Source organism: Aspergillus tubingensis (genome assembly GCF_013340325.1).
Source record: "Aspergillus tubingensis WU-2223L DNA, scaffold_10, whole genome shotgun sequence".
Taxonomy (NCBI): domain Eukaryota; kingdom Fungi; phylum Ascomycota; class Eurotiomycetes; order Eurotiales; family Aspergillaceae; genus Aspergillus; species Aspergillus tubingensis.
In genome coordinates, this window is record NW_023336284.1 from 575,865 (window position 1) to 601,257 (window position 25,393).

Sequence of the window (25,393 nt, forward strand, 5' to 3'; positions counted from 1 at the left end):
CTGAAAATGCCAACAGAATCAGGACTGTCTTTGCGACCTCCATATCCTAAGAACAAATGGCTTTCTGCTATATTTCGAACCACAATCACTACTCCGTCCCCTAACCGGTCCCCACAAATTGATCCTCCTTCCCCCTTCGCCTATCTTCCGCCGTGGCCACCATCCGGCATCCGATCCCTACCCAAGACCTCCTTCTCGTTCCACTAGTACCAAGCACTAAGGCACATCCTTCTGCTGATATGTGCCAGGATTGGGGTTACCAAATCAAGCAAGTAATGAACTTATTCAGTCCAACACGACGGGGAGGTCATTCTGATCCATATCAGCCATGGTATCATTGGGGTAGGTTGTAGCATGCACTCACTAATCCTCGACAACCTTGACCTGCTGAATATAAGGGTCCCCACTATTAAAGTTGAGGGTATGAGTGCCGGTGACAAAGACCACCTTGTAATACTCGTCGCCTTCTGAGTCAAAAAACACATAGGTACTTGCATATTCGCCTTGTCTTTCGGTGACGTCAAAATCGAGCTGATACTTATAAATCAGTCCGTCAGCCTGGAACAGGCGGTACCTGGAGATGCCAGTCTCTCGCTGAAAGACGGAATCGGTTGTCTTCCATGTGCTATCACCGACAGGCCAACCCGCATAATAGGTGCCGGATCTGGCTGCAGAGACTAATTGCAGCAGCCCCAAGAACAAGAAAAGCAGAAAATGCATGATGGCCACTGGTGGTAATATTGAAGAGCTGTTGAGTGAGGAAGGTCTGCAGTCGTGCTGTGGTTATGAGATTTGAAAGATATGTGACGGTTGAGAGGAAAGATGCCACCAAGGATACCTTTCCAACTATATATAGTCGGGCGGTCGCACGCTTCAGTCTCCTGCCAACTAGGGTCTTGAACTATCGAGGAGCTCTGGACGAGTGTGCATTGTACATTTTGGGAGCAGCTGAATTAATCTCGGGTGGGTCATGCAAACTCGCACCTCGTGAAGACCCAATTGATTCGATGTTCAGCATCATACCGTGCAAATTTGGGAGCACCGCAAATTTGAGACTCCAACGGGACCGCCACTTGCGATGCAATGCGCCCATCTCCAAGCCTCAAATACCACTAAACTTGGGAAATCGGGAAATGGCATGCAGATCCGTGCGTTTGGCTCGCTTCAATCACGAGTCGAAAGCGCCATCGATTCATTCTCAGCTTTAGGCTGGTCATGGATCGGAAGTAATGGCTACACCAGCGATAGATAGTGTGGCTAGTGCTGGCGAGCTAGGGCCCGACTACTGTGGCCGGCGTGCGGCTGAACCTGTGCAGATCGGAGCAAGCCCCGCTGGCGTTCTAGTAGCTCGACATTCTGTTTGTCAGCTACTTTGCTCAGCACCCATTACTTAACTCCGAAGCCTATTGCTTACTGGCGATATGCTTGGGGATCAGCGATCGGCTTGAGCCGACTTTGTGCATGGCAAGCTGCTAGTTCCCAGTGCTTTCGGCGGTTTGAAGCAGTGTGCGCTTCCGAATTTCGGGGCTTATTACACCGAACAAGATGCCGCTATTTACACTACTGCGTGGTATTCACCGGATATTCCGACTCGGACTCCGTTGTCCATGGTTCATGTCAAGATTTGAAAACCGATTGGGACCAATTGTAGATCATTCATTGACCCGCCCATTGTTGAGTCGCTTCTAATATGCAAACTAATTATTCATATGCGCCAACCCCTTCCAGCCCCGGAGCCAGGTATTGGGCAGGGGAGTTGATCGAATGTGTACGATGCGGGCTTCAGACACCGTGGCAAAAGCTCCGGATTCCCACCTTGAGCACAATTCAAAATTTGAGAGGTTTATAGGACTATCTAGGAGGTATGGAAGGGACTACTCTTGAGCACCATCATACAGCAGAGTTTTAACCCTGACGATGGAAAAAGGCCGGAATGTGACCGGGGAGCGCAAGAAAGAAGCAGCGTAGCGCTGGCGTAACAGGGTACAACCGCCTTGACAGTCCTACCGAGCTTTCAGATGAAATGATCGGTCAGAAGAGCTCAAGAAAGAAACTGAACCCCCTTCTTCATTGTGGAACTTGGTTCCGGGCGTAGGTGATGAGAAAGTAAAGAAGGCACACATCTCGGCTTAACTTAGGAGGGGCGAGCGATCGTGCCGTTGCATGTGTAAAAGTGACAGAACAATCAGCTATTTCCAGCATATGTGCATATTTGTAAGCTTTATATCTCCCCAATTGTGCTTCTCCAATCTCCACATATAGTCCAGAATAAGTTTGGTAACATATGGGTATCGCAACTGAGCAGTTGAAAGCCGGTCTTTGCATTTCCCGCGTCTAACCACAGCGACCACGGCCTCCACCCTCAGCGAGCGAGGAATTTTACTACACTGAAAGGACATGGGAGCAGTCGATAACGGCTGGGAGTGTTTATAGGGCAAATATTATTGTATAGGTACAACGATGGTACGATCACAAATCTAACCATTGATAACTTATCACCTGGGGAGAAAAGACAGGGTTCAAATGCTGTCGCAGAAGCACCCCATAACTGATCCTCAATAGAGGAATTGAGATCTTGACTGTTTTACAAGTAGAAATGTGACTGGTCCCAAATACGCTGAATCATTAGGCCGCCTTCCCAAGCTAACATCGACCTGGACCATGCCTGTGCACAATTCAGTAGTACTACCTTCGAGCGGTCCTTCCTACGTAGCCTTTAAGTAGAAGATTGATTGTATGACTAGTAGAGAGTGTTCCAGTTCTATCTAATACTCGAATAGGAAAATACTGTCCCGGATTCGCTATCTCGTGTCTCATGAGAGCACTCCAAGTCGGTTGATGGTAGCAGGAAACAGAGCACGGCCCCACAACAGAATTGCGACAATAGAGCCGTGTGTAGTACATTCGACTTACATCATTGGTATTCTCAACCTCTTAGTGCATCATGTTAAATATAGATAAATTAACATTTAAGATGCTTAACCCGGTACAGCTGGTAAATGGCCTATTTCTAGGGACTTGGCGTGTCACGTGGATCGTTCAGGGACGCAGACCCACGCACCATCAATGACAGCACAGGATCTGCAATGCCCGGATAATGCAGATTGCAAAAGAATGCGTACGTGTATAGAGGTTGGTGTAATCAGGTGCGGGTCATCTCATGTTACAGTTCACTTCTCCTGTTTCCTAGAAGGCTTATGGGCTATCTCTCAGTCTCTGATATGTTATATGGTTCTAGAACTTCTTCTCACCCGACTTGCCTATTTTGGTTACCGTGCCCCACTCTTTCGGATCTCCAGAGTTTGGAGACACAAACTAGATATCTACCTCAGGGACATGGAGTTTCTGCCTGCGATGGGTAGAAAAGGGTGGTCAACACTGATTCCAGGCCTACTTATGCCGCCTTTCGAATGACCGTTCAGCCATCCCAAGGTCGCCTGCCCTCTATCACCAAGTTGGTCACCCATCACTCCGCTCATGTCCGCATCAACCGACGCCACTCCGGCATCCAATGTTCTTGGCACCATCGGCACCGTTTTCTGGTGTATCCAGCTTGTCCCCCAGATCTGGTATAACTGGCGACGGAAGAAAACAGAAGGGCTGCCTCCCGCAATGGGATTCTTGTGGGCTGTTTGTACGGGCGAACCACCCCCATCCCCCGTGCTTGTTATTCATGTATCAGTGGACTAGTAATTCCGCCATTATTACCGTACAAGACCAAAGTGCCACGGTTGGTCATGGCTGACTCGATTTCTATCAGGTGCTGTGCCCATGGGCGTGTATCTGATCCTACAGGTAAATACTATCGCTCAATTTCCCTTTGAGGATCAGGCAATGGCTTGAGTCAAGGTGCTCACAATCATGACCTGGATCCAGGAAGTCAATCTCCCGATGCAAATCCAGCCTCAGATTTTCGGGACTTTTTCAGCCATCATCTGGGCTCAGATTCTACATTATGACCAGTGAGATTTAATTATGCTTTGACACAAAGAGTCAAAGTGTCTAAGCTCAACCGGCACATACGTCTGTATACTCACATGAAGAGCAGCAGATACACCACCCGGAAGGCCACATTGGCGTGTGTTGGCCTCCTAGCAATCATGGGTGGGCTCGAAGCCCTACTCATTTTGACATTAAGGGCATGATGGCTGGTCTACCTACTCATGGCAACATTGCATAACTAATTCGATCGTGGTCGCAGATCCCATACAATAAGGGTATCACCTGGCCGGATATCCTGGTGGGGGCGATAGCCACGGTACTTCTCGCTGGCGGCATGCTACCAATATACTTTGAATTGGGGAAAAGGCAAGGACGGGTGATCGGGATAAGTACGTGATACTCATGTTCCCCGGGGCGGATGGCGCGAATTCTCATCGACATAGATTGGGTCTTCTTATGCATCGACACGCTGGGAGGGCTGTTTTCAATTTTCGCCCTTGGTATGGCTGCTATACCTTACATTATGCGACATGCTAACAGAGTCCAACAGTGGCACAAGGGTCATTCGATATCCTTGGCGGGGTTATGTATATCGTCGTGTGAGTTCGTTGCTTGCCTCGCGGTATATGCTCAGAGTATCTGACCCGTGACCAGTGTGGTACTCGAGCTGGGAATTTACCTCAGCCACATCATTTGGCGCATTCGGTTCCGTGAGGCCCGAAAGGACGCCAGGCTTTCGGGAAGAAATGTGGAGGACGTTCTCCGAATGTCTGGCCCGGCGTAGTAGGCGACCCTAAAGAATAAGCATACGTCGCTCCGGTGCCAGCCTCATGAACTGGATCCACGTGAGGTCACTTTCTGGCAAGGCCCAGAACCGCTTCAAGAAGGACAAGACATTGCGTCGGTCCAATGTGCCGCTAACCTCCATAACCAGTTCAATCTCGTGTGCGACCACTTCCTGTTTCTGCGGGCACCCACGGCACTCGGTGCCTGCAATGAATAGCGGCCACACAAGGTCATGAGCGAATGAGTGCTTGTCAACGAGAAGGGCGAGATGGAAAAAGATGGAATCTCTCCAAGGCTGGCATATCATATCTAGAGAACCATTCCTGGCGAGGACGTGGTGGACATAAATTAGGCCGGCGTAGTAAAAGATCCACACCAGGTGCTGGAAACTGAGACAGGCCTGGTCGGTTTGCCAGCAAAGTATAAGGCTGAGCTCAAGCATGCGCGTCTTGGCGGCTTCCAAATCTCCTATCATCGTGTCAAGCAATGAAAAATCCATCCCATAGTCATCACTAGATTGCAAGCGCTCCACATGTGTCGCTCGACTGATTATGTCGACAAAGTCGCTAAAGATAGCATTCGAATCAGTCAGCGGAATAGCCTCGTACTCCCCAAGGGCATCGAAAGTGGTGAGGCTAGCAAAAACACTTGCGTAGTACTGCTCGTAGACTAAAAAAGCATCGATCTCGTCCGTGCCTCCGGCGTCTATCAGTGTTTGTTCTTTCCATCGGCGGATCACACGTGCAGCCTCCAAGTGCATCCGCCACTTAGCCGATGCAGCGCCGATGAGTTCGACGTTATAGAGGATGAGCGTGGCGGCCAGTGCGCACTGGGCCTGATTGGAGGAAGAGCCTTCCTGCCTCATGTGGCGAAGAAGCTGAGCCACCGAAGCCAAGGCCTGATCCCGGCGGCATACAGAGACGACCTGCAGCTGCTGGCGACGCGGATGGTCGTTCGGGTAACGCGCAGCAAGATCTTCCGACGAAAGTGCAAGCATGGCATGAAGGACAGTCGACGATGCCCCCGCCAGTGGAATGATGACCTGTCTCCAGGGGTTCGTCGGGCCATCCACCCAAGCCAGCTTGGCAGACACAATCTGATGGTAGTGATACATGAGTTCGGAAGTTACAGCATCAGGGTAGTGGGCAATAGTCGGGGAGCATGGTAGAGGTAGCTGCCTACCCGCCAATTTACCTCTGCTAGCCACTCCTTGACCCCATCGGAGGATGAGACCGTATCCCGGACATGGGAATCCTCGTGTGGCGCATTTCCGGCATGCTGGGACCGATCTGTCGCATTTGATGCGACGGGTACGGCACTTGGGACAGTCTTGGTTCTGGTTAATATCCCTGAAGGATTGGCCGAGAAGAAAGGGAGGGGATTTGGGGTATGCATACGCACCTTTATCTGCTGATATGCTCGCACGTCGAGGCGTGGACATTGGAGGCGCCAATGACGTTGCAGTTGATAAAGGCCTTCCTTTGATCCAGGAGTTATTGCCAAGGCTGATGCCAAACTGGACTCTCTTAAACAGTGGGCAAAGGAGTGGTACTAACATAATCAACAGTTGGGCGGCCCACACGGTTGGGCGGCCCACCCCATCAAAAACACCACCTCGAATTCCTACCCGAAGCCATTCAAATACTATAGATACCACCAAAAGCATCTATCTTATCAAAAATACAGGTGGAACAGAAAGGCAGAATCCTTTTAATTATTAAAGTTATTCAGAAAGACTAAATTACCAGTATTTACTAGGCAGTATATATTTATAATATTACTTGAACCACCCTCTGTATTTAATTATCTGGATATGATTTTACTAGAGATATAGTTTATATATATTAAAAATTATTAAAAAATAAAGAAGATTTATTTATTAAATAGATTTTATTTTTAAATAAGTAAGATACAAGTCCCCGGCTTTTTAAAATTAAAAATATAGTTAATCTAATTTTATCTAAATAAGATTATATAACTTCTGAAAAAATAGATATTAACTAGGCTTATAATTTTATTAAATATTATAAAACTCTCTGAACCCACTATACTAGATAATATAATTATTAAAAAACTTAAATAAAGAATCCTGAGGTTATAAAAAATTAATTTAATTAAATCTAGAAAATTATACAGGAGTATAAAATCTTATTAAATAATATTTATAATTTTAATAAAATAAAATTTATTATAGAGATAATTACTACAGTTAAAATAATAATTAGTTTCTAAAAAACTAGCCGGCCATCCCTAGTTCAACCAGAGAATTAGGAATAGGTTACTTTAATTAAATATATTTAATCTAATAAGATAATTCTACTCTTAACTCTAATTTTTAAAGATAAAATATATTTTAAGATTTAGTATAAAGATTAATCTATTCTCTCTATCTGGAGAATTAAAGTCAGTAATAATAATTAGATTATTAATATAATTAGTTTTTAATAGCTTTAAAAGTACTTTATCCTATAAATTAAAAATAAATTAATAAATAAATATAGTTTTCTAATATTTAACAGCTATAACAGTCATTTAATTCCTGAATTTAATTAAATCTATATTAAAAATAATATTATTTTTATATATATACCCGCGCATTCATCTTATCTATTTTAATCTCTGGATATTAATTATTTTAATATACTTAAATATATATATAAAGATACAATTTAAAAGCAGATATAGTATAGCTGTGATTATAAGCTTAACTTTCTAAAGATTTATTTTTAAGTATATTAATAATTTTTAATAAAATTAAATATTATCAGTAAATTTAGAGTAATAGATTTTATTTCTCTGGATTCTAAGCAAATACTTTTTTAATTTAATATTTATTTTAAAATATTATCTTCTCCAGGTAGTCAGTCAAGTGGCTCAGTGCTTCAAATATTATATAATATAAAATATTTTTTAAAGTATCAGAATACAGTGGAATAGCTATTTTAAAAATAATAAATAAATCTAATTTTATTTACTTACTTTATACTATGTCAACTCCTCAAAAAATATAAGCTAGTAATAATAAATTTAATTATACTAGCCAAGGAGAATGAGGAACTATATACTAATTATATAAAATAATTATAAAAAAAAAGTATTTAAGAAAGTAAGTAATCTATATAAAAGATACTATTATTAAAAAAACTCAGAATATAACTTAATAAAAACAGAAAATATAAGATAATAAAAAAATTAAGATTAAATCTTAATCTTTATTTATAAAGATCTCTTTGCACGCGCCTCTATACTATACTAATTATTTTATTATTAGTCACCAATATATATAATATTCAAAACCATCTACTTTTTAATTATATAGCATTTTTATAAGTGTTTATGTTGAATTAAAGGCTTTATTTTAAAGATATCAAGCAATTCAGGCAGGGGGATGGGCCGCCCAACCGTGTGGGCCGCCCAACCATTGATTACGTTAATAAATGCATAATCCTATTACTAATATGCATCTGCATAACTAGCATAGTTCCCGCCCCAACCAGGCCACCCATGATTGACTGTTGATATTTTCCTTCAGTATGACTCTTACCCATTGGTAACAGTAAGAAGAGGGGGAAGTACTCCCTAGATTTTTGTAAAATTAATATCCAGGAATATGATTCAATGAGAACACGATTGAAAACCAAAAAGAAGAAATAGAAACAGAGAAAGAAACGTTAATAATGTAGTAAAGTGTAGGTTTTCTTCATTTATATATCTATCCTGCACATGATATATGTACGCAAATGACTTTTTAATTAGTAGTATCACTTTTTCTACCTGGAACAGAAGAGAATAGAAACAGTGCTTAGAGTTCTAATAGTATACAGAAGAGAATTACATTAACAAACTGAAAGGATCCGTGAACAATGTCTGCTAATCAAGACTAGAAGTAAAGTGGGATCTTTGGCTTCGCTACACGAAATTTCCACTAGTATGTACATGCCTGCCACGTGGTCACTCGACTAGAAATAAATCCCAGTATAGAACATCCAATACTTAGATGTTAATAAAATATTTGTACCTTTACATCGTTTTCTACATGTGAGCGAAGCGGGCGCAGACTAATGAAAACTACATCGCCAAATCAGTTATGTTGCGAAGGCTTCCTGATAAGATCCCGTATTTCAGCACAGTAAGGCAGATAGCCTTATGAGTACATGGTTGGTGAGGAGTGTCATGTGTCATAGTATGATCGAAATTGTTGATGAAGATGCCGCTAGGACTGGGTACTTGATAATGAACTATACACTCTGGCCCTATGACTTTTGAAAGTTCGCCCGCATCTTGAAACAAACATTGCCAAAAAGTGAATCACGCCAATGACCTGCACAATCTATCCTTTCCGGTTTAGGGCCACGCTCCCTTCATTCTGGGTCTCTGTCTGTTGGCTCTTTCTCTTGCTACAAGAAGGGCATTTCCATCTAACAGGCTCCGTAGATCTTTTCCAACTTGATCTGGTTCCACTCATACGCCGTCATATGGGGATACTTGGCCGGATTGGTCTCGGACACAAACTGCCCGAACGGGTAGATGGAGTTATCCCGAGCCACCTTGGCAAAGTACGTAACAGACATGCGTTCCTTCAGCTGTCCTTCCTCTCGCTCCCGCGCGGAGATAGGCAGCGTCACGCGATGGCTGACCGACGTGAGGTAATCATTCGTTAGCCGCTGCAGGCTATCCCCAATATTGACGAGCATGACATGCTTGTTTTCGCACTCCACGGGGAAGTAGGTGCCCAAGTTGGACTGGTCCTCAACTTCCAGTCCTCCGACGGAGTCTTGGAAGAGCAGGGTGACGGTCCCAAAGTCCGTGTGCTCGGAAATGCGGCTCATGTGGCCGGATCGCAGATCACGGATATCAACCGCGGGATAATAATTCAAGCGCATTTCGCTGACATTGGGCATACAGTGCTTGATAACCTCGAATGGCTGGTCTTTGGTGCTCAGGGCCATCTCCAGTGCCTTCAGAATGTTCAAATGCGCCACGTGAAGAAGTTCGTAGAAGATCTCGAAGAAAGAGCGGAAGCCTGGTGCCTCACTCTCATCCGGCCATATGTTGTCGTACATCGGGTCTTCGGGGTTTCCGATGTCAAACGACTCCTTTTACCGAATCGGCGGGTCAGCAAACCAAGAGGGATGAAAATTGTTGATGGAATACTACCTACCTTAACATCAAACACCTCCTTATGCTCCTTACAGACCCCTTTCTCAAAATCTTTGATCGCCGAGCTCTTCTCTTGACCGAGGCTCACCCATCCGCGGTTGGGGTTGGCACAGGGTGGATGAGGATACTTCTTCTTGATGTCCTGGGGCAGTTCGAAAAAGGAACGGTTCTTTTTTGCTCACGGTTCTATCAGTCCACCTCCTCCAGTGAGTAACCCAAATTAATCAAAGGACTTTCTTACCCATTCGAATGCCTTGTCGATGGCAGCATTAGGGACGCCGTGATTGATCAGCTTAACAAACCCCTGGCTCGCAAAGCATTGCAATAAGTCGCGAGAAAACTGGGCTCGTTCTTCCTCACTCCCGAGGAAGAACTTTGCCATGTCCAGCGTAACAACAGTTCCAGCAGCCATGATTTAGGCCGGTTATGGGTTGATGTTGATGGTCTCGGAGAAATCGTGGGAAGTTGAGTTGGACATGTCCTCGAAGACTGGAACTTGGTCCACAACACAGGGCATTTTAAGCATCGACTGTGTAACGCAACAATCACATTGACTATGGGAGCTGAACTGACATCCTAGATCTCCACACATTCAGCGCCGTAGGGTGCGTGGCGTTCGTAGTGGAACTGCATACCGCGGAAGCTTCCGACAGTCATCCTCTGGCTGAAGATGCGTTGTTTTTCTCACTGGAATGTAAGAAGTCAGGATAGGCATTTGGCTTTCCTTTCCTGGTGTTTTGAACGCGCAACACTGACTTCACCAGGGCTGATTGTTCTTGCTTGATGCCCTAGGGCTGATCAAAGCACCTCCTCCTGACCAGAAGCATATGTCAAGGCACAGCCACCTCCTCCCCCCATACGCTGGGGGGTACCAAATGATCAGCAAAGCATTAGCATTACTTCAGCTAGCCGCAAAATGCTCGGGGGCGGCATATAGCCGACAGTACGTTGTACGACGATCTTGGTATGAATCTGCACCTCTCGGAGGCCTCCGAGAGGTGCTGCCGCTATAATCTCGATGTGCGGCAGCTTGCGTGATGTCGTCTGCATATTCGTTTGCCAACTTACTTCTTAATTCTGATCACAGCATATGGCAGTACAGTTTCACCATAACTAGCTAGTTCTCCCCTACATCCTACACCAGTTGGCACAATTATACCGATGGAAGCCAGTATCCTGCCCAGCGTCCCTGCGTGTGCAGGCATTGCCCTGGTGGCCTTGTTCCTGTACCATTTCATTATCTACCCTAGCTTTCTTTCTCCACTGGCGAAGATCCCTAACGCTCACCCATTGGCTCCATACACGTCCCTGTGGATCTTGTGGGCGAGGTATCGGATTCGTGAAAATAACACCGTTCTCCAAGCACACCAGCAGCATGGCGATGTCGTCCGTTTGGCGCCGAACGAGGTCAGCATCAACTGTGTGAACGATGGCATCAAGACAGTGTACGGGAAGGGTTTCGAGAAGCCGCCATTCTATACCGTCTTCGTGAACTATGGGTTCGTTGAGTTGCTGTCCTAGTATCGTCGCGCTGCTGACTTATTCTTCTCCACAGAGCGTTGAATATGTTCTCCTCCTTACACTCTCCTGAACATGCGATGCGGAAGAAGCGTATATCGAACATCTATTCCAAATCATTTTTACAAGCCTCACCCGACGCGACGGCCATAATTCAGGAGGTAGTGCAACGTCGACTTCTCCCGCAGTTCGCCAACCATGCCAACACCAAGAAGCCAATGGATATTTATCCCATTTACAAAGCAACTGCCATGGATCTGACTACTTCATACTTCTTCGGTCTGTCGGCCGGCACCCAGTTTGTGACTGACCTGACAGCCGCCGCCTGTTGGCAAAACCTGTATTTGGACGACCAACACCCGGTGTCGCTATTCTGGCTGCAAGAGTTGCCCGGTCTCACTGCGTGGCTGGAGAAACTTGGAATCTCCCCTGTTCCCCGGGCACGACATCTTGCACATGATCAGATTGCTGCTTGGTGTCTCAACATGAGTGATGGTGCAGAAATCATGCTAGCCAAAAAGGCAGGCGGGTCCTCCTTGGAGCCGGGCCACCTTCCGGTAGTATACGAGAGACTCCGTCAGAGCACCGAGAAAGAGGGCGTGTCTACCACACCCAGTATCACCCAGAATCCCATGATCGGTGACGATGTCTCTGCCGGCATGGACGGAAATGCAGCACAGACTCTCCGGACACCGCGGTCCCCGCAGCAATTGCAGGTTACCAGCGAGTTGCTAGATCAACTTATTGCTAACAATGGCACCGTGGCAACGACGCTGCTGTATGTGACGTGGCAGCTGTCGCAGAACTCAGTGGCACTGGCGCGTCTTCAGGACGAGTTGCGCAGCAAGCTGGGTCCCGAAGCATTTGCATGGTCCGCCTCGAAGGCGGGGGATGACACGCTACCCAAGGCAAAGGATGTGGACGAGCTGCCTTACTTGAATGCAGTTGTTATGGAGACCCTGCGACTACACGCCCCGGTGGCCGGCAGTCAGCCACGGATCACGCCGGCGAATAACCAAACCACGCTGGGTCCGTATGAAAACATACCCGGAGGAGTACGCGTAAGTGCGGCTGCGTGGAGCCTGCATCGCAATCCCGCAGTATTCCCACGCCCAGATGAATGGCATCCAGAGCGTTGGCTGTCAGAAACTCTGGAAGGCGCTGATAAGAAGGAGCGCTGGTTCTGGGCATTCTCCAGTGGGTCGCGCATGTGTATTGGCAGTAATTTGGCATTGTACTGTAAGTGTTACCGCTGCCGCTACCGCTGTTCCCTTGGCTAACTCTTCTGCTTCAGTGTTGAAATATGTGGTGGCAGCTATCTACGCCAACTTCCGCACACATATTGTAAATGACGAGGGAATTGAGCAGGAGGACGGCTTCATTTCGGGACCAAGGGGGAATCAGTTAACGGTTGCGTTCGAGGGCGTAAAATTCAACTGAGCAGTGTGACCCTGTACCGTCTATCAAACATGGTGCCTCAAACTGTTCGGATCCAGTATGATGTCAAGACGTAGAGAAAAACGTATGTGCATTCGATCTACCTGGTCTTAAAAAAGATCGTTGGTGGTTGGAAGAACTGGTGGTCGGGGACCACTCAATAAGAAGAGGCGACGAATCAGCTGAGCTAGCTGGAGTAAATATCTGAAAATTTGATGTGTTTCTAGAATTGATGACGGTACCTATAAACTGCATAAATTAAGCCCATTGAAGCCATAGTGACATATCTCAAAGAAGTGCACAAGGAAGCCATTTACTCAGAATTGACCCAAGCGCTCAACGAATCCGACCAGATCTCCAACTTGCCGATTTTACCCTGCGCATCGAACCTCCCAAACAAGAATACAAATGTCTCCACCCACTTCTTCCCAGTTGCGACGCTTCCCACCGTGGAGGTCAGTTTGACCATGACAGCATCGTCATTTCCATTCGATGCTGAGACCAAGAACTGATCGGGCGGAGATGTAGGCTCTCGGTTGTCTGGCTCGAAGAAGAGCGTCTGTCCAAGAACGTCGAAGTAGGCGTCACAGGTGGTGTCTTCCTCGGACGACGGTGTAGATGAAGATCGTCTTCCAGTCCAGGACCGTCCTAGGTAGGGAAGTCGGGATCGCGCCCAGTCGGGACCATACTCGTAGATTTCAGGATTGCTAGTGAAGCGCGTGTCGAGGATGGTGGTAGGGTGGGTACCATTAGCGAAGTCGGCGCAGAATGCTTCAACAACTGTGCGGATGTTCATGGTTGTGACTATGCTCTTCACAGAAAGTCCACTATTCGGTACTGAGATTGGAATATGAGATAGGAATGTAGAACGAGAATTGAGGGTAGCTAGTGTCCGGAGCTTTTTCTACACGAGATTAAATATTTCTGGGAAGTGGGGGGTAGTATTTATATCTATCTACCACTATACTACTGTCGGAGACCCCCTCCGAACTATGCATAAGCGGCAGCTATTCACTTAGCTCCGCTCAAACCCCACCAATGGTTTCACACTCTTGATCAAGATGGGCTTGGCCATGAGCTCCTCAGCGCGGAAGGTAGCATGCATGGCTTGGAAGTCGGGCAGTTCAGCATGGAGATCATATGCCTCTTTGTTGACGTATCTAGTCCAGTCAGCATGGGTGCGGCTGGGGCACTCAATGTGAAGAGATGGAGAGAATCCTACTTCTCGACCAAAACCAGCTCCTCCTGACCGGTCTCCCGGTCAAAGTCCTTATACAAGTGGAAGCTCAAAACCCCGGGTTCATTCTTCTTGACACATGCGGTGAGTTTGGTGAGGAGTTCAGCCACCTACGTTCAAGATTAAGTCAGTAAATTGAAAAGACAGAGGGTACCAGACCAAATGCCTGCCGACACCATGAGGGGTAACGCACTCGGTCCAACTTGCCCGGCTTAGGGGTAAGGACGGCGACAATGTCGCATTCTTCGCCGAACTGAGTGTTGGTCATGGTGGTGGTGGGTTTGCAAGGGGTGGATAGATGGAAGTTGTTTGTTTGGGAGGAAATTGTGTTGAGATGATGCTTGCCACATTTCAAAGAATACTTTATAAGTGTTGGTTATTCGGTACGTCCGCGGTCTACCTTCCCCTCCTACGGAAAAGACCGAAGTCCTTTCTCTTACTCCCTTGCAGTAATTAATGAGAGGATCAGCACTGTGTTCATATCCGGCCCCACTCCGAGCCCTGCAGATGCTAAGCAATTCAGTGTGGGGGGGATGATCTTCGCCATCCGTGTCAGACCGAGATGTGCAGCACGGACACAGCATTCTTCACCGTGTCTCTTAGTCAGGGTAATCCCTTGCGGGCCCTGGTATGTTGGCAGCAGCACTCGTAGTATTCTTTAGTAATAGGAAAAATAGCAAGTGGCAATAAAACAGACGCTTGTGATTTAATATATCATAATGTTATGGTCTTTTATATCTGCCGGCAATCGCGTCTAATGCAACGCCACGTAGTTCCCGCCTGACTCAATCGCCCACTCAGTCGCCCGGTCGCCCGTCCGAGTAGTAAGGAGGGACCATAGAGTGGACATACTCGTGGAGCTGCAAGATATCAGTCATTATAAAACTCTAACTGTATATGTATCTACCCTACTTCTTGACGGCCCCTAAGCGTGTGGTGGAAAGGGCCCTAGGAGCAAGGGTACAAGTCAAGTGTATATGTGATTTCTTGCCGAATGGGCTGAAAGGCAGGCGCTCCATCTCTCAAAGCGCACCTAAAGAGCGACCAAAACATACTTCACCTCAGTTCATATCTAGTTTCTTGTGGTACGTAAAACTGTTGTATTCCGAAGTCTTTTCTCCTGAGTTGCGAGATAGTAGTTTATTATCTCAACTATCGAATATAAATTGTGGCCGAGGCTTTTATGATGTTAGCGGTTATGCTTTTCTTCAAAAAGAAGAATTATGTGCTTGTATGTATCACTGGAATGCCTAGTCGAAATATCATTCTCCAAACTTTCTTGAGAATCTAAAGGGGCTAAGATACGAAGTGTTGGCGCTACCTGGCAGATATTGCTACGGCAGGCTCCGAATACCCTGCCCGTATATATATCACGAACTCCATATGACTGAGAGAAGCATGCCGACTGGCTACAGTGATCTATGCAAACTTAATAAGCTGCCCAGAGCATAATGAATTCTAAGGTTCTGTCAAATAAGTAGTTCTCTAAATATGATTCATGGAAACATTTGCTGTCAGAATATGTCAGTGGTAGAATTATATAGAATGATGAGTGTCCATAGATACATTAATACCACCCTAATGACATATGAATGATAATGCCATTTAGTTAGATACGTATTTTCTTACAATATATATGTATCCGTATCACAGATACTTTCTTGTTGTTCAGTTTCTCAAATGCTCATCTAATGAATACACAGCCTTCCGTGGTATATGGTTTTATGTTTCCAGATTCCCATGCGCAGTGTACAAGAATACATGCCAAGGTGTATTAAAGTTCGGTAAAGCCTTCCAAAGAGTGGGAGCTAGATTATATCTATGTAAATATTCCAAGAGGGTTCTATATCTCTTCCAATACAAGACCTTTCCATCGGGGCCTAATATCTGGAATAAATATTCTGATGGTGAAATAATGATTGACGTTTTCAAGTCAACCACAGCTGATAGTCAGAATGAATGAGTCCCGTCACAGTTATTGCAGGTCATTCCCATCCCGTCCATTTACTCCAATGTCTGTTTCCTGCTTCGGCATTAACTCCGTGTCCCCCGAGCCTCCCGAGCCTGCCGAGCCCCCTTCCTTCTCATCCACAGTCACTTCACTCTTGGCGGGCTTGATCTTCACAAAGAGCACCATGATTATCAGTCCCAACCCGGCCAGCCCCACCGCCATCCAAAGTGCGGCCTGGTATCTCGCGCGCAAGTCTCCATGGACCTGCGCTGAGGTAAAGTCACCCCACCCCAGCCAGAAACTGATGCCCAGGAATAGAACGCTGTTGGCGACGGCGGCGGCCAGCCCTTGCTGTCGCTCGGGAAGAGAGGTGGTCACGAAGATATTGGTGACATTGTAGGTGACATCCATGCCCAAGGTGCCGCAGATCATAGCCGGGAACACATACGGCCAGTAGCTAGCCCCGAGCGGCATGATGGCGAACAGCAGTGGTGCCATTAGCCATCCAATCCCGGAGATTACCAGAAGAACCGTACCCGGAAGAACATGCAGGAATAAGCCCCCAATCAGACTGAAGAAGATGCCACCCAGCGCGAAAGGTACAAAGTACGCCACCACGAGCAGCGGCGAGGCATGCATGATGTTCTCCATGTACTCCACACAGTACAGCAGCCAGATTCCAAACACGCCGTAGAAACAGAACAGGCCGAGGAGGAGGGACGATAACTGGGGGATGCGGAAGAGGCTAAGAGGAAGCAGCGGCTCCTTGGCCACCCAACCTTCGACATACAGAGCAGCCAGCAGCAGAAAAAAGCCCACAATCAACGTGACATACACGTAGGGAGTGCGCCAGCCGTCGGGTGCATGACCGCAATCGTTGATAGCAAAAAAGATCAGCACAAGACTGCAGAAGAAAAGACCGGCGCCAGCCCAATCGATAGACATGTCAGGATGCGGAGGCTTGCGGCGGATGCTGGCTGGGACAGAGAGCACAGCTGCAATCAGGGCAAGGAAGAGCAGCATAGTCCCGATCCAGAAGTACCAGCGCCAGTCAAGAAATTGCCCGGTCATTCCGGACACGAAAATCCCAGCAACAAATCCGATGGGAGCACAGGCGCCGTAGATGCTGAATACTAAGTTTTTCCGCCATCCCGGGCGATAGGTAGTGCCCAAGAGCATGATCCCTGCTGAGAGAAAAGCAGCAGGGCCAAAGCCCTGTAGCGCTCGACAGAAATACATCATAAGGGCGTTCTTCGCGAAACCGGCCACAAGCGACCAGACCAGATGCCAGGCCAAGCCTCCTGCGAAGACCACAAACCCTCCATAGCGATCGGCCAGACGGCCGAAGAAGAGCAACGAGCCACCCGCCGTCAGGGCAAAAGCGCTCGACGGCCAGCTAGATGAGGCTTCCGGAATGTCCAGTCCCTCGGCCAAAGAGGGCAACAGAACATTGAAACCGGAGATAAAGTATTCCTGATGAAGATTAGCCCAGAGGTCCGCCCAAGACAGCTGTCTACACCGACTAAACAGGGGATATTGTAATGAAGCTTACCGCCATAATTTGCGAGAGCACGAGGGAAAAGCAAAACCCAAGTTCTGATAGCAAATTGGGGAAGATGGTCGGCCTCATGCGACCAAGTCGCTCCAACTCGGCTTCCGAGTATATGTCCCCCATCCTAGCTAGGTGGTACGGGAGGTATCCCGTGAAGACGTAACAATAGGGAAAAGGGCGGGTTGTACAGCCACCGTGACCAAAAAGACTTTTGAAAGACTAGTTGCGAAGCATTGAAGAAAGCCAAAGAACCAAAGCAAACCGGAGATGGAGGAAGGATGGAGAAAGAGCAAGAGGCGGGAGGAGGAGAGCGCATTCACGAGGGCTAGCAAGCAAGGGAGGGTGCCGGGAGTCGATTTGTAAACGGGACCCTCCTAGTGTCTCCGAAAGGTGCAGGAGGCAGATGCACACCCCGGGGGCCTCCGACCATTAATTGGTCGGTGGGCGATCTATGACGGCCCCGTGCATGCAAGGGCGTCATCGGGCGGGCCGGGTATGGAGGCCCTCGAGGCTGGAGACGCATTCGGGGAGGGCGAGGTATGTCGCTATAAATCGATTGGCCAAACCACCCAAACCCTACGCGTCCCTCCCTCCCCACCTGTTCTCCAATTACCACCCTACACATTGTTGTTGTCACCCACCGGATACTTTGGTCCCAATAATGCGTTACTCTCTGTGGTGCTCCATTTTTGGGGGCCTTGTTGGAGGCGCCTCAGCCACCCAAGCATCTCCGGCTCACGTGCAGGAGCTTAAGGAACGTTGGGGTGAAGATGTAAGTTGAAGGCCATCGAGGCACAAACCCGAGCCAAATTGTGATCGACAGAGATGAGCTTAATTTTGTTTATTAATGAAATTCGTCTTTAGTGGGCATTTTCAGGGATTACTACTTTTGGCCACTTGGAGCATGTCCATTGTCTCACCAATCCCGACACGCCATTTGACATAGGGATCATTGGCACGCCATTCGACACGGCCGTGAGCTATCGACCTGGTAAATTTTGCCCTTGTTGTAGGATTCACTATTATCGATGAACACCGTCTGATATTGATTTTTTCCCTACCCTGTTAGGTGCGCGTATGGGCCCGCGTGCCATTCGCACCGCCTCTGCTCGCCATATCCCATCGCGCGCTTTCCATGCCGCAGCCCAAATCAATCCGTATCAATCATGGGCACGTGTGCTAGACTGTGGAGATATCCCCGTCACTCCATTTGACAACGCCGTCGCCGTCCATCAAATGACCGAGGCCTACCGGGAGCTGGGCTCTCGGAGGACAACCACCGGGACGGGCAAGCCCAAGCTCATCACCCTCGGTGGAGATCATCTCGTGGCGCTTCCCGCCCTCCGAGCTCTTCGTGAACAGTACGGTGAGCCCGTGGCTCTCTTACATTTCGATTCTCACCTTGACTCGCTGCATCCCGATCGGTACCCCTCGGCTTGGACTTCCATGCAATCTCAGTTCAACCACGGCTCTGTCTTCTGGAATGCCATGAAGGAGGGCCTAATCTCGAACTCCTCATCACTACACGCCGGTATCAACACCCGTCTAAGTGGGAATTCCTTCCAGGACCTAGAGGACGACGACAAGCAGGGTTTTCTGCGCATTGCCGCCGACGAGGTGGACACCATTGGCGCGGCCGGCATCGTCGATCGCATTCATCAGCATATCCCCAAGGATCAGCCAGTCTACATGAGTATTGACATCGATGTACTAGATCCCGCGTTTGCTCCGGGTAGGTTTACCTTAGCTGGCCCCCTCTCCTTCCATCCCGACGATGCCGAGCCGTTGATTGTTAATTTGCGCGATATCGATAGGAACGGGAGCCCCTGAACCGGGTGGCTGGACCACGCGCGAGATGATCAAAATCTTGCGGGGTGTCATGGATCTGAACATTGTCGGAGCTGATATCGTCGAGGTAGCCCCAGCCTACGACACCCCAGGAGGTGAAACCGCATATTTGGTACGTCAATGAAAGCAGCAGTCATTCTGTAATGACCCCAGACATGAACTGCCATTGCTAACTGAGTTTATCACTTTGCAGGCGGCAAATCTGGCGTATGAACTGGTCACTGGCATGGTGGCCCGAGAACAGAAGTTCCAGGCGCCAGCGGGCGGGCAACAAGTTCCGGTAGGGATAATGAAAGAGCCCAACGAATATGAGGTGTGCTACCGCCTCAATCCCGGCGCTGAAAATGTCCTCAACGGACTGTTGAAGCAAATCAGCTAGCCAGTTCATGATTTGAAGCCGGTGCTGAGGGATTTCATTCCTTCACCCTGCTGAGATCCGGAACCGGGCCCGCGTCGCGTCACAACCATGTCTACAGGGCACCTGCAGCCCACTTCGGGTCCCTTTATACACCCTTTCCAAACGCTATTGTTGCAGCAAACGATGCCTCTTTGTAGTACGGAGCACACCACGGGCATATATGGTCAGCATGGCACGCAAGAATTACGATGCGATAATTACGATTCTCGTTTCTCAGTTCCTTTATTTAGATATGATATAATAGACAAGGTGAACATTCATGCCTTCTAGCCCTTTATTCCACATATCTGGATCCAGGAAATATGACAACAACCGGACTCTTTAACAGTTCTGATAGAACATAGGTACATTAATCACCGTGTCAGTCCCGGTAGCTGCAATGTATCATGTGGGGAGGACGCCACTAAACATGAGTCTATTGCATCCAGGTTGGAATCGATAGTCTCGGGATGGCTCACAAGGCCAACGAAGGAAAAAGGGTCGCCACCAGCCTGACCCATGATTTCGGGACATAACGGAGCACCTGTCACAGATAGAATGGTGTCGAGAGATAGATCCATGACTGACTGGTCCTGGTCCCTCTGCTCTTGTCCGACACAGGACAAAGGTAGTGAAGAAGCCCAATCTTGACCAGAGTCCAATCTGGGTGACTTCCCAGCACCGTTCCAGAACACATTTTCACCTGAGAGCTGATCCCTGCGATACCCGACCAGATTAGACGGAGGCAAAACGAGTTTTATTAGTGCGATACTAATGCGAAGGCTGTGACTGGATTCCCAGCAGGAGATGGTGTCGTAGAGAAACCTGATCCAGTCCCTGCGGTCCGGCGCATTTTGTGCCGCCAGCAGGATGTGCTTGGTGATGATAAAGAAAGGAAATAGAGTATAACTCCCCTTCGGCCTAAATATGTCACTAAACTACCAAAGATATGAATGAGGACAGGGTGATACTTACCAACAGCGCCGAGAATCGGAGAATAGTGTTCTCCCCTGGGGCGAGGGAGGGCACAGTTGGGACAGGGCGTTTCGCGCGCTGGCCAGGACTTCGTTGGGCGCATCGGGAAACATGCTGTGGGCGAGAACGACGGCACGCGTTGTGTAGTATTCATATAGTAGCGCCTGCTGGGTCATAAGGTCCCATGCCCCCAGGACGACGTTACCAGAAAATTCGGACGAGGAAAAATGGGTTTCCATCCAAGACTCTAATCGGTCTACCACGTCAGTAATGGCTTCCTGACGAGTCCGATTATTGTGGGTGTTCCCCGAGGCTAACAGGATTTGATACGCGCGTTCTTGGATGAGCGCCACGCCAATCCTCGCCGATAGCCCTTCTACAGGGACACTGTGGAGCGACATATCTGGGGTTGGGGTGCTGCAATCAAAGCTTGGGAGCATGTAGGCCCGGCCAAGGGTGAAAGCGATGGCTTTGTCCAATATGAAGATGGTCCAGAAAAGCAGTCTCCGTTCTTCTGCTTCTTCAACATGCTCGTCGCTTGACTGGCGCTCTCGGTGCAAACCCATTCTTTGCGCCATGGCACAACATCCATGAAAGGCTTCATCGGCCAGTAGAAGATCTTCTGCCTGTAAAGCGATGATTGTCTGTCCGCTCCAGTTAGTTTGTTACGAACTTACGACCAGCCCCGATGACGTGTCGTTCAGGCTTCAGGCTACGTTCCCCCGACGGATTTCACTCACAATGCATGCCAAAGCTTGAACATTGACGAGCGTGGTTGCTTGCAGCTGACCCTGCACCAACGCCGCCCTGGCGGTGGCACAGAACTCGTCGCAATTCGCCTGCGCTAGGCCGTGATCACGGCTATCGGAGCCATTTTCCTTACTTTGCGGGTGGCTTTGTAGCATGAGGTACTGCAGGCACAGTTTCATACCATTTTCAGACACCCCCAAGGTACCAAGGTAATACATTTGGATTCGGGAACGCATGATACTGGGGTGAAACAGGTGTTGTATATAGCTTCCCTGGGAAAGGTACCTGTCGGTTGCTTGCATCACGGCCTGCTGTGACAGCTGCAGGAGCCGGGTCGGTTCCGCGGACGAGACCTTGAATGTTTGGGGCCCAAGCAGGTTGCACAACTCCGATACCTGCTTCAACAGGGGGTCAACATCACCGTTCCGGTCATGTCGTCTGGACCTCAAAATTCGTAGAATCCCCAAGCAATTGGCCATATTTGAGTAAGGTCCGTAGAGAAACCGTTGACCATCTTCGAGTGTGAAGAGAACGCGACCTTGGGGATCGTTTTCTATCAAGGGGGGCGTCGACGTACGACGGGGCACCGGTCGGTCTGGCTGGTGGCAGTGTGGCTCGTTGACCAGCCGGTGCTCGATTATCTGCGTCAAGCGTTCCACGGAACTCTCTAGCTGGGCCAGTCGGTTACCAAAAGGGCTGATGGTCCCTTCATCACTAGAGTTGCTCGAACTAGTGGCAAAGACCTTTCGGTCTCTGGAGGTGTATTCGCAGGCGACGCACGCCCGGCGGCAGGCTCCGCAACGCGGCCGCGCCCGGTCACATCGAATTTTTTTCCACCGACAGTGATCGCAAGCCGGATCATGAGTTGAGAATTGTAGCGACGCGGGACTCTAGAAGAAGAGAGGTGTGAGTGTGGTGGTCAGTTGACCCGGTACAAATGGGAGAACAAACCGAGGCACTTCCGGAGGACTCCATCGTTGCGGGTAATCACGGTGAGCTACTATTGCATCGCAACGTCCCATTATAACGGATTGCTGATCTTGAGAAGAGCCATTGCGCAAGACGCTCTGACCGATATTTACCTGCTTTGAACTTCATGAGCTGAGGTTTCCTTGCAGCTCACCTTCACCTCCCAACAGAGAAGCTCAGTATGATGGCCTCCCAGTGGTTCCCACATTTTGAGTGGACACCTGCTGATGACGGGTAAGCATGCAAGGGGCCGCTCAAAACTGCGGGGGGGTAGTATTGCGAATAGCAGTTGATGTAAGCAGATGAAAAACCCAATATCCTGCATATACCAAGATCCACGTTGTGGCTGGCTGGCCATACCTGTGGCTGGCTGTCACCGCTTGTTAACTCTCTTATTGCTTATGCACCGGTAAGATGATCCCCGGAACATAATGAGACTCAAAGAAAGAAAGGAGAAATATATTAGATCTCGGCACCTTCTGCCCTGCTGTATGGTTCCTCACGTAGCCTAAATCTATTTATATCATAACATTAAGAGTATTAAGACTTGCATTTTCAGATAAAATAAGTGCAGTAGCCAATAGAAGGAAGGCCCATAAGTAATATGTATTCTGATCTGCTAGAGCTGGAATTAGAGTGTAAACACCGCATCACGCTGTTGGTGTCGATGATTAATATGAATTTAGAAATGCCCTACTATTATCCCTATTGCTGCTATCTGCCTCTCTTTCCCTCTCTTCTCACGTGATCTCCTCATCACTAATGAGGACGCAGCTCATTTTGGAACTGAGTCAACTTATCAGGCCCTGACCCCACTTCTGAAAAAGACGAACAGATATGTATTATATATAGAAAATATTCTTAATGACTATAGTAGTGGTAGTGAAATACTTGCTTTTGTGTGCCTCTTCTATCTCTATTTCAATCTTTGTTTCTATTCTTTTGAATACTTGCTTTAATATATTTTTTCTTTCTTTAGTTTAATTTTTAATCTTATTTCTTTGGTGGGAGCTAATCAAATGTATCTCATTTGGTGCATCGATATTAAAAGTCTAATTATATGAAGAGCAAGGAAGAATTATAGAAAGATTTATATAAATATTAAACATAAATAAGGTAAAGTAAATAAGGTAACTAACGTAAACAAAGTAAAAAAAAAAACTAAATTCTATATTCTAAATATAATACTGTCAAGATATAAGTCCCTATAGCCCTTACAATAAGCGAATTACAAGAAATATCTGTACTAATATCAGTCCTACTTTAATAATTTAGCTAGTATTACTAGTAGTACCTTACGATGTGGATGAACAAAGATTTCAATAGTTAGTAATGAATTATTACTATTTTATCTAATCAAGATAGTTAGCATTTCTTCGAGCAGATTAATTAGGGCTGAAACTATATAAAAAATATTAATAATATTATCTTACTATTTACAGTCTTTATATATCATACAGTCTTTATACATCATGGCTGCCAAAACTACATCTAGGAATATATATTAAATTATAATATATGTTATTTATATCATAGCGGTACAAGATTGTCTCTAGTCTGATATTTATAACATAGATATATAGCTTCAGGTCGCTGTTATCAGTTGTCTTTTTAAGGAATGAATTGTAAAGTTTGGTCTAAATCAGCCGCTCTATTAACTTACTATAGTTTTACTTTTATAAATAGATCCTGTGAGTTGACAGTTAGGTTTCCCAGGAAAAGTTAGACCTCGGAATCCTGTCTTTTTTATTCTGTATGTGTAGTTCAATGATTCAGATTAAGTAGAGAAGTCATCTTTCTATGTTATTTTCTGTCTATCCTGTGCTACTCTATAGTAATAAGTGACTATTCTGTTTGCCTCTACCTCTCACTGGTGTAACACATATTTAAATTATATAACAGTTATCTGGAAGCTCGTGGACCAAGCGCCTCGGCTCTTATCTGGCTTCTATGTCCGGGCCATTTCATTGTTTTCTCATCATGACGTCCTATGGTTTGGAATCTAATCGGGCTGATGATTGGTTTACAGGAAGGTGACTAAACATACTCCTGCTTACTAGTTAAAATAAGATATTCTCAAGCGGATGCCGCTCAACTGGTATGATGACATGTGGATTAAGATGAGATATAATGAACTGTTCACTTTGAGTTTTCTAATGATTCTCTCTTTATCCTATTTCTCTTCTCCATCCCATGTTGAAAATCTTCGAGAATAGCTACCCTAAAATATATGTTGGTGGCTTAGGGATTGAGTACCATCATACCAGTTTCTAAGTAGATGGGCTCAATCGTCCCCAATCATCCCCTTGACTAGTAGTAAATTTATGTTTAGAAAATGCACGTTAACACTCCACCTTCAATCATCCGACAAGATTCCATATATATTTCTTCTTTCTAAGCTTCTCAGCGATAGTAATATTTAGTGTGCTCAGTATTCTTCTTATTAATCTTTTATCTGACAAGCCCGGAGCAGCAGAAGCAGCGAATAACCTTATTAGATATTTATTTAGGACTAGAAGTACTGCTTTTATCCTACCCCTAATACAGAGGATTGGAGTTGGGTAAGCTTATACAATAATAGCTGGCCTTCTAACAATATTAAGCCCCATTGTGTGGGTGATACTAATCTATAGGCAGCAGTGAAGAAGGGCAAGCTACAATAATAAAAATTAGAAACCTGTTTCCTAGTCATAAGAATATATGACTTCTAGAATATCTCTTATCCAGCAAGAAGGTTGTACTAATTCCATCACTTGAGTGAAACTGTGAAAGGATGGAAGCTGCGTTTCCATGCAACTTCAGTTGGATAGCTGAACACTATATTCTATTAAGGAAAGTCCAGATATTGTTTACAATAATAAAACTGGTTCT

At 46.8% G+C, this 25,393-nt stretch overlaps 10 protein-coding genes across 10 annotated transcripts; 3 read left to right on the forward strand and 7 right to left on the reverse strand.

The window, feature by feature from the left end:
- Positions 1 to 363: 363 nt before the first annotated feature.
- Positions 364 to 720, reverse strand: AtWU_09291 (uncharacterized protein; the record flags this gene model as incomplete). The annotated part of the gene is made up of 1 exon (XM_035504398.1): positions 364 to 720. The coding sequence occupies one exon, from the start codon at positions 718 to 720 to the stop codon at positions 364 to 366; it is 357 nt and encodes a 118-aa protein (XP_035360291.1).
- Positions 721 to 3,477: 2,757 nt separating this feature from the next.
- Positions 3,478 to 4,726, forward strand: AtWU_09292 (PQ-loop repeat-containing protein; the record flags this gene model as incomplete). The annotated part of the gene is made up of 8 exons (XM_035504399.1): positions 3,478 to 3,634; positions 3,761 to 3,795; positions 3,877 to 3,962; positions 4,049 to 4,139; positions 4,202 to 4,331; positions 4,386 to 4,442; positions 4,493 to 4,541; positions 4,597 to 4,726. 8 exons carry the CDS (start codon positions 3,478 to 3,480, stop codon positions 4,724 to 4,726), a joined length of 735 nt encoding a protein of 244 aa, XP_035360292.1.
- A 9-nt stretch (positions 4,727 to 4,735) lies between these two features.
- On the reverse strand, positions 4,736 to 6,169 carry AtWU_09293 (Zn(II)2Cys6 transcription factor; the record flags this gene model as incomplete). Its single annotated transcript, XM_035504400.1, has 2 exons — positions 4,736 to 6,057; positions 6,130 to 6,169. The coding sequence occupies 2 exons, from the start codon at positions 6,167 to 6,169 to the stop codon at positions 4,736 to 4,738; spliced, it is 1,362 nt and encodes a 453-aa protein (XP_035360293.1).
- Positions 6,170 to 9,146: 2,977 nt separating this feature from the next.
- Positions 9,147 to 10,300, reverse strand: AtWU_09294 (gibberellin 20-oxidase; the record flags this gene model as incomplete). The annotated part of the gene is made up of 3 exons (XM_035504401.1): positions 9,147 to 9,824; positions 9,890 to 10,057; positions 10,130 to 10,300. The coding sequence occupies 3 exons, from the start codon at positions 10,298 to 10,300 to the stop codon at positions 9,147 to 9,149; spliced, it is 1,017 nt and encodes a 338-aa protein (XP_035360294.1).
- Positions 10,301 to 11,049: 749 nt separating this feature from the next.
- On the forward strand, positions 11,050 to 12,846 carry AtWU_09295 (cytochrome P450; the record flags this gene model as incomplete). Its single annotated transcript, XM_035504402.1, has 3 exons — positions 11,050 to 11,387; positions 11,444 to 12,645; positions 12,701 to 12,846. The coding sequence occupies 3 exons, from the start codon at positions 11,050 to 11,052 to the stop codon at positions 12,844 to 12,846; spliced, it is 1,686 nt and encodes a 561-aa protein (XP_035360295.1).
- Positions 12,847 to 13,156: 310 nt separating this feature from the next.
- On the reverse strand, positions 13,157 to 13,639 carry AtWU_09296 (transcription factor domain family protein; the record flags this gene model as incomplete). The annotated part of the gene is made up of 1 exon (XM_035504403.1): positions 13,157 to 13,639. The coding sequence occupies one exon, from the start codon at positions 13,637 to 13,639 to the stop codon at positions 13,157 to 13,159; it is 483 nt and encodes a 160-aa protein (XP_035360296.1).
- Positions 13,640 to 13,858: 219 nt separating this feature from the next.
- On the reverse strand, positions 13,859 to 14,348 carry AtWU_09297 (putative quinol monooxygenase; the record flags this gene model as incomplete). Its single annotated transcript, XM_035504404.1, has 3 exons — positions 13,859 to 14,003; positions 14,066 to 14,190; positions 14,274 to 14,348. The coding sequence occupies 3 exons, from the start codon at positions 14,346 to 14,348 to the stop codon at positions 13,859 to 13,861; spliced, it is 345 nt and encodes a 114-aa protein (XP_035360297.1).
- Positions 14,349 to 16,055: 1,707 nt separating this feature from the next.
- On the reverse strand, positions 16,056 to 17,706 carry AtWU_09298 (drug resistance protein; the record flags this gene model as incomplete). The annotated part of the gene is made up of 2 exons (XM_035504405.1): positions 16,056 to 17,504; positions 17,584 to 17,706. The coding sequence occupies 2 exons, from the start codon at positions 17,704 to 17,706 to the stop codon at positions 16,056 to 16,058; spliced, it is 1,572 nt and encodes a 523-aa protein (XP_035360298.1).
- A 538-nt stretch (positions 17,707 to 18,244) lies between these two features.
- Positions 18,245 to 19,810, forward strand: AtWU_09299 (agmatinase; the record flags this gene model as incomplete). Its single annotated transcript, XM_035504406.1, has 5 exons — positions 18,245 to 18,355; positions 18,448 to 18,574; positions 18,653 to 19,315; positions 19,398 to 19,543; positions 19,625 to 19,810. 5 exons carry the CDS (start codon positions 18,245 to 18,247, stop codon positions 19,808 to 19,810), a joined length of 1,233 nt encoding a protein of 410 aa, XP_035360299.1.
- A 392-nt stretch (positions 19,811 to 20,202) lies between these two features.
- On the reverse strand, positions 20,203 to 22,730 carry AtWU_09300 (fungal specific transcription factor domain-containing protein; the record flags this gene model as incomplete). The annotated part of the gene is made up of 6 exons (XM_035504407.1): positions 20,203 to 20,749; positions 20,804 to 21,447; positions 21,544 to 22,224; positions 22,284 to 22,443; positions 22,505 to 22,620; positions 22,677 to 22,730. The coding sequence occupies 6 exons, from the start codon at positions 22,728 to 22,730 to the stop codon at positions 20,203 to 20,205; spliced, it is 2,202 nt and encodes a 733-aa protein (XP_035360300.1).
- Positions 22,731 to 25,393: the final 2,663 nt, after the last annotated feature.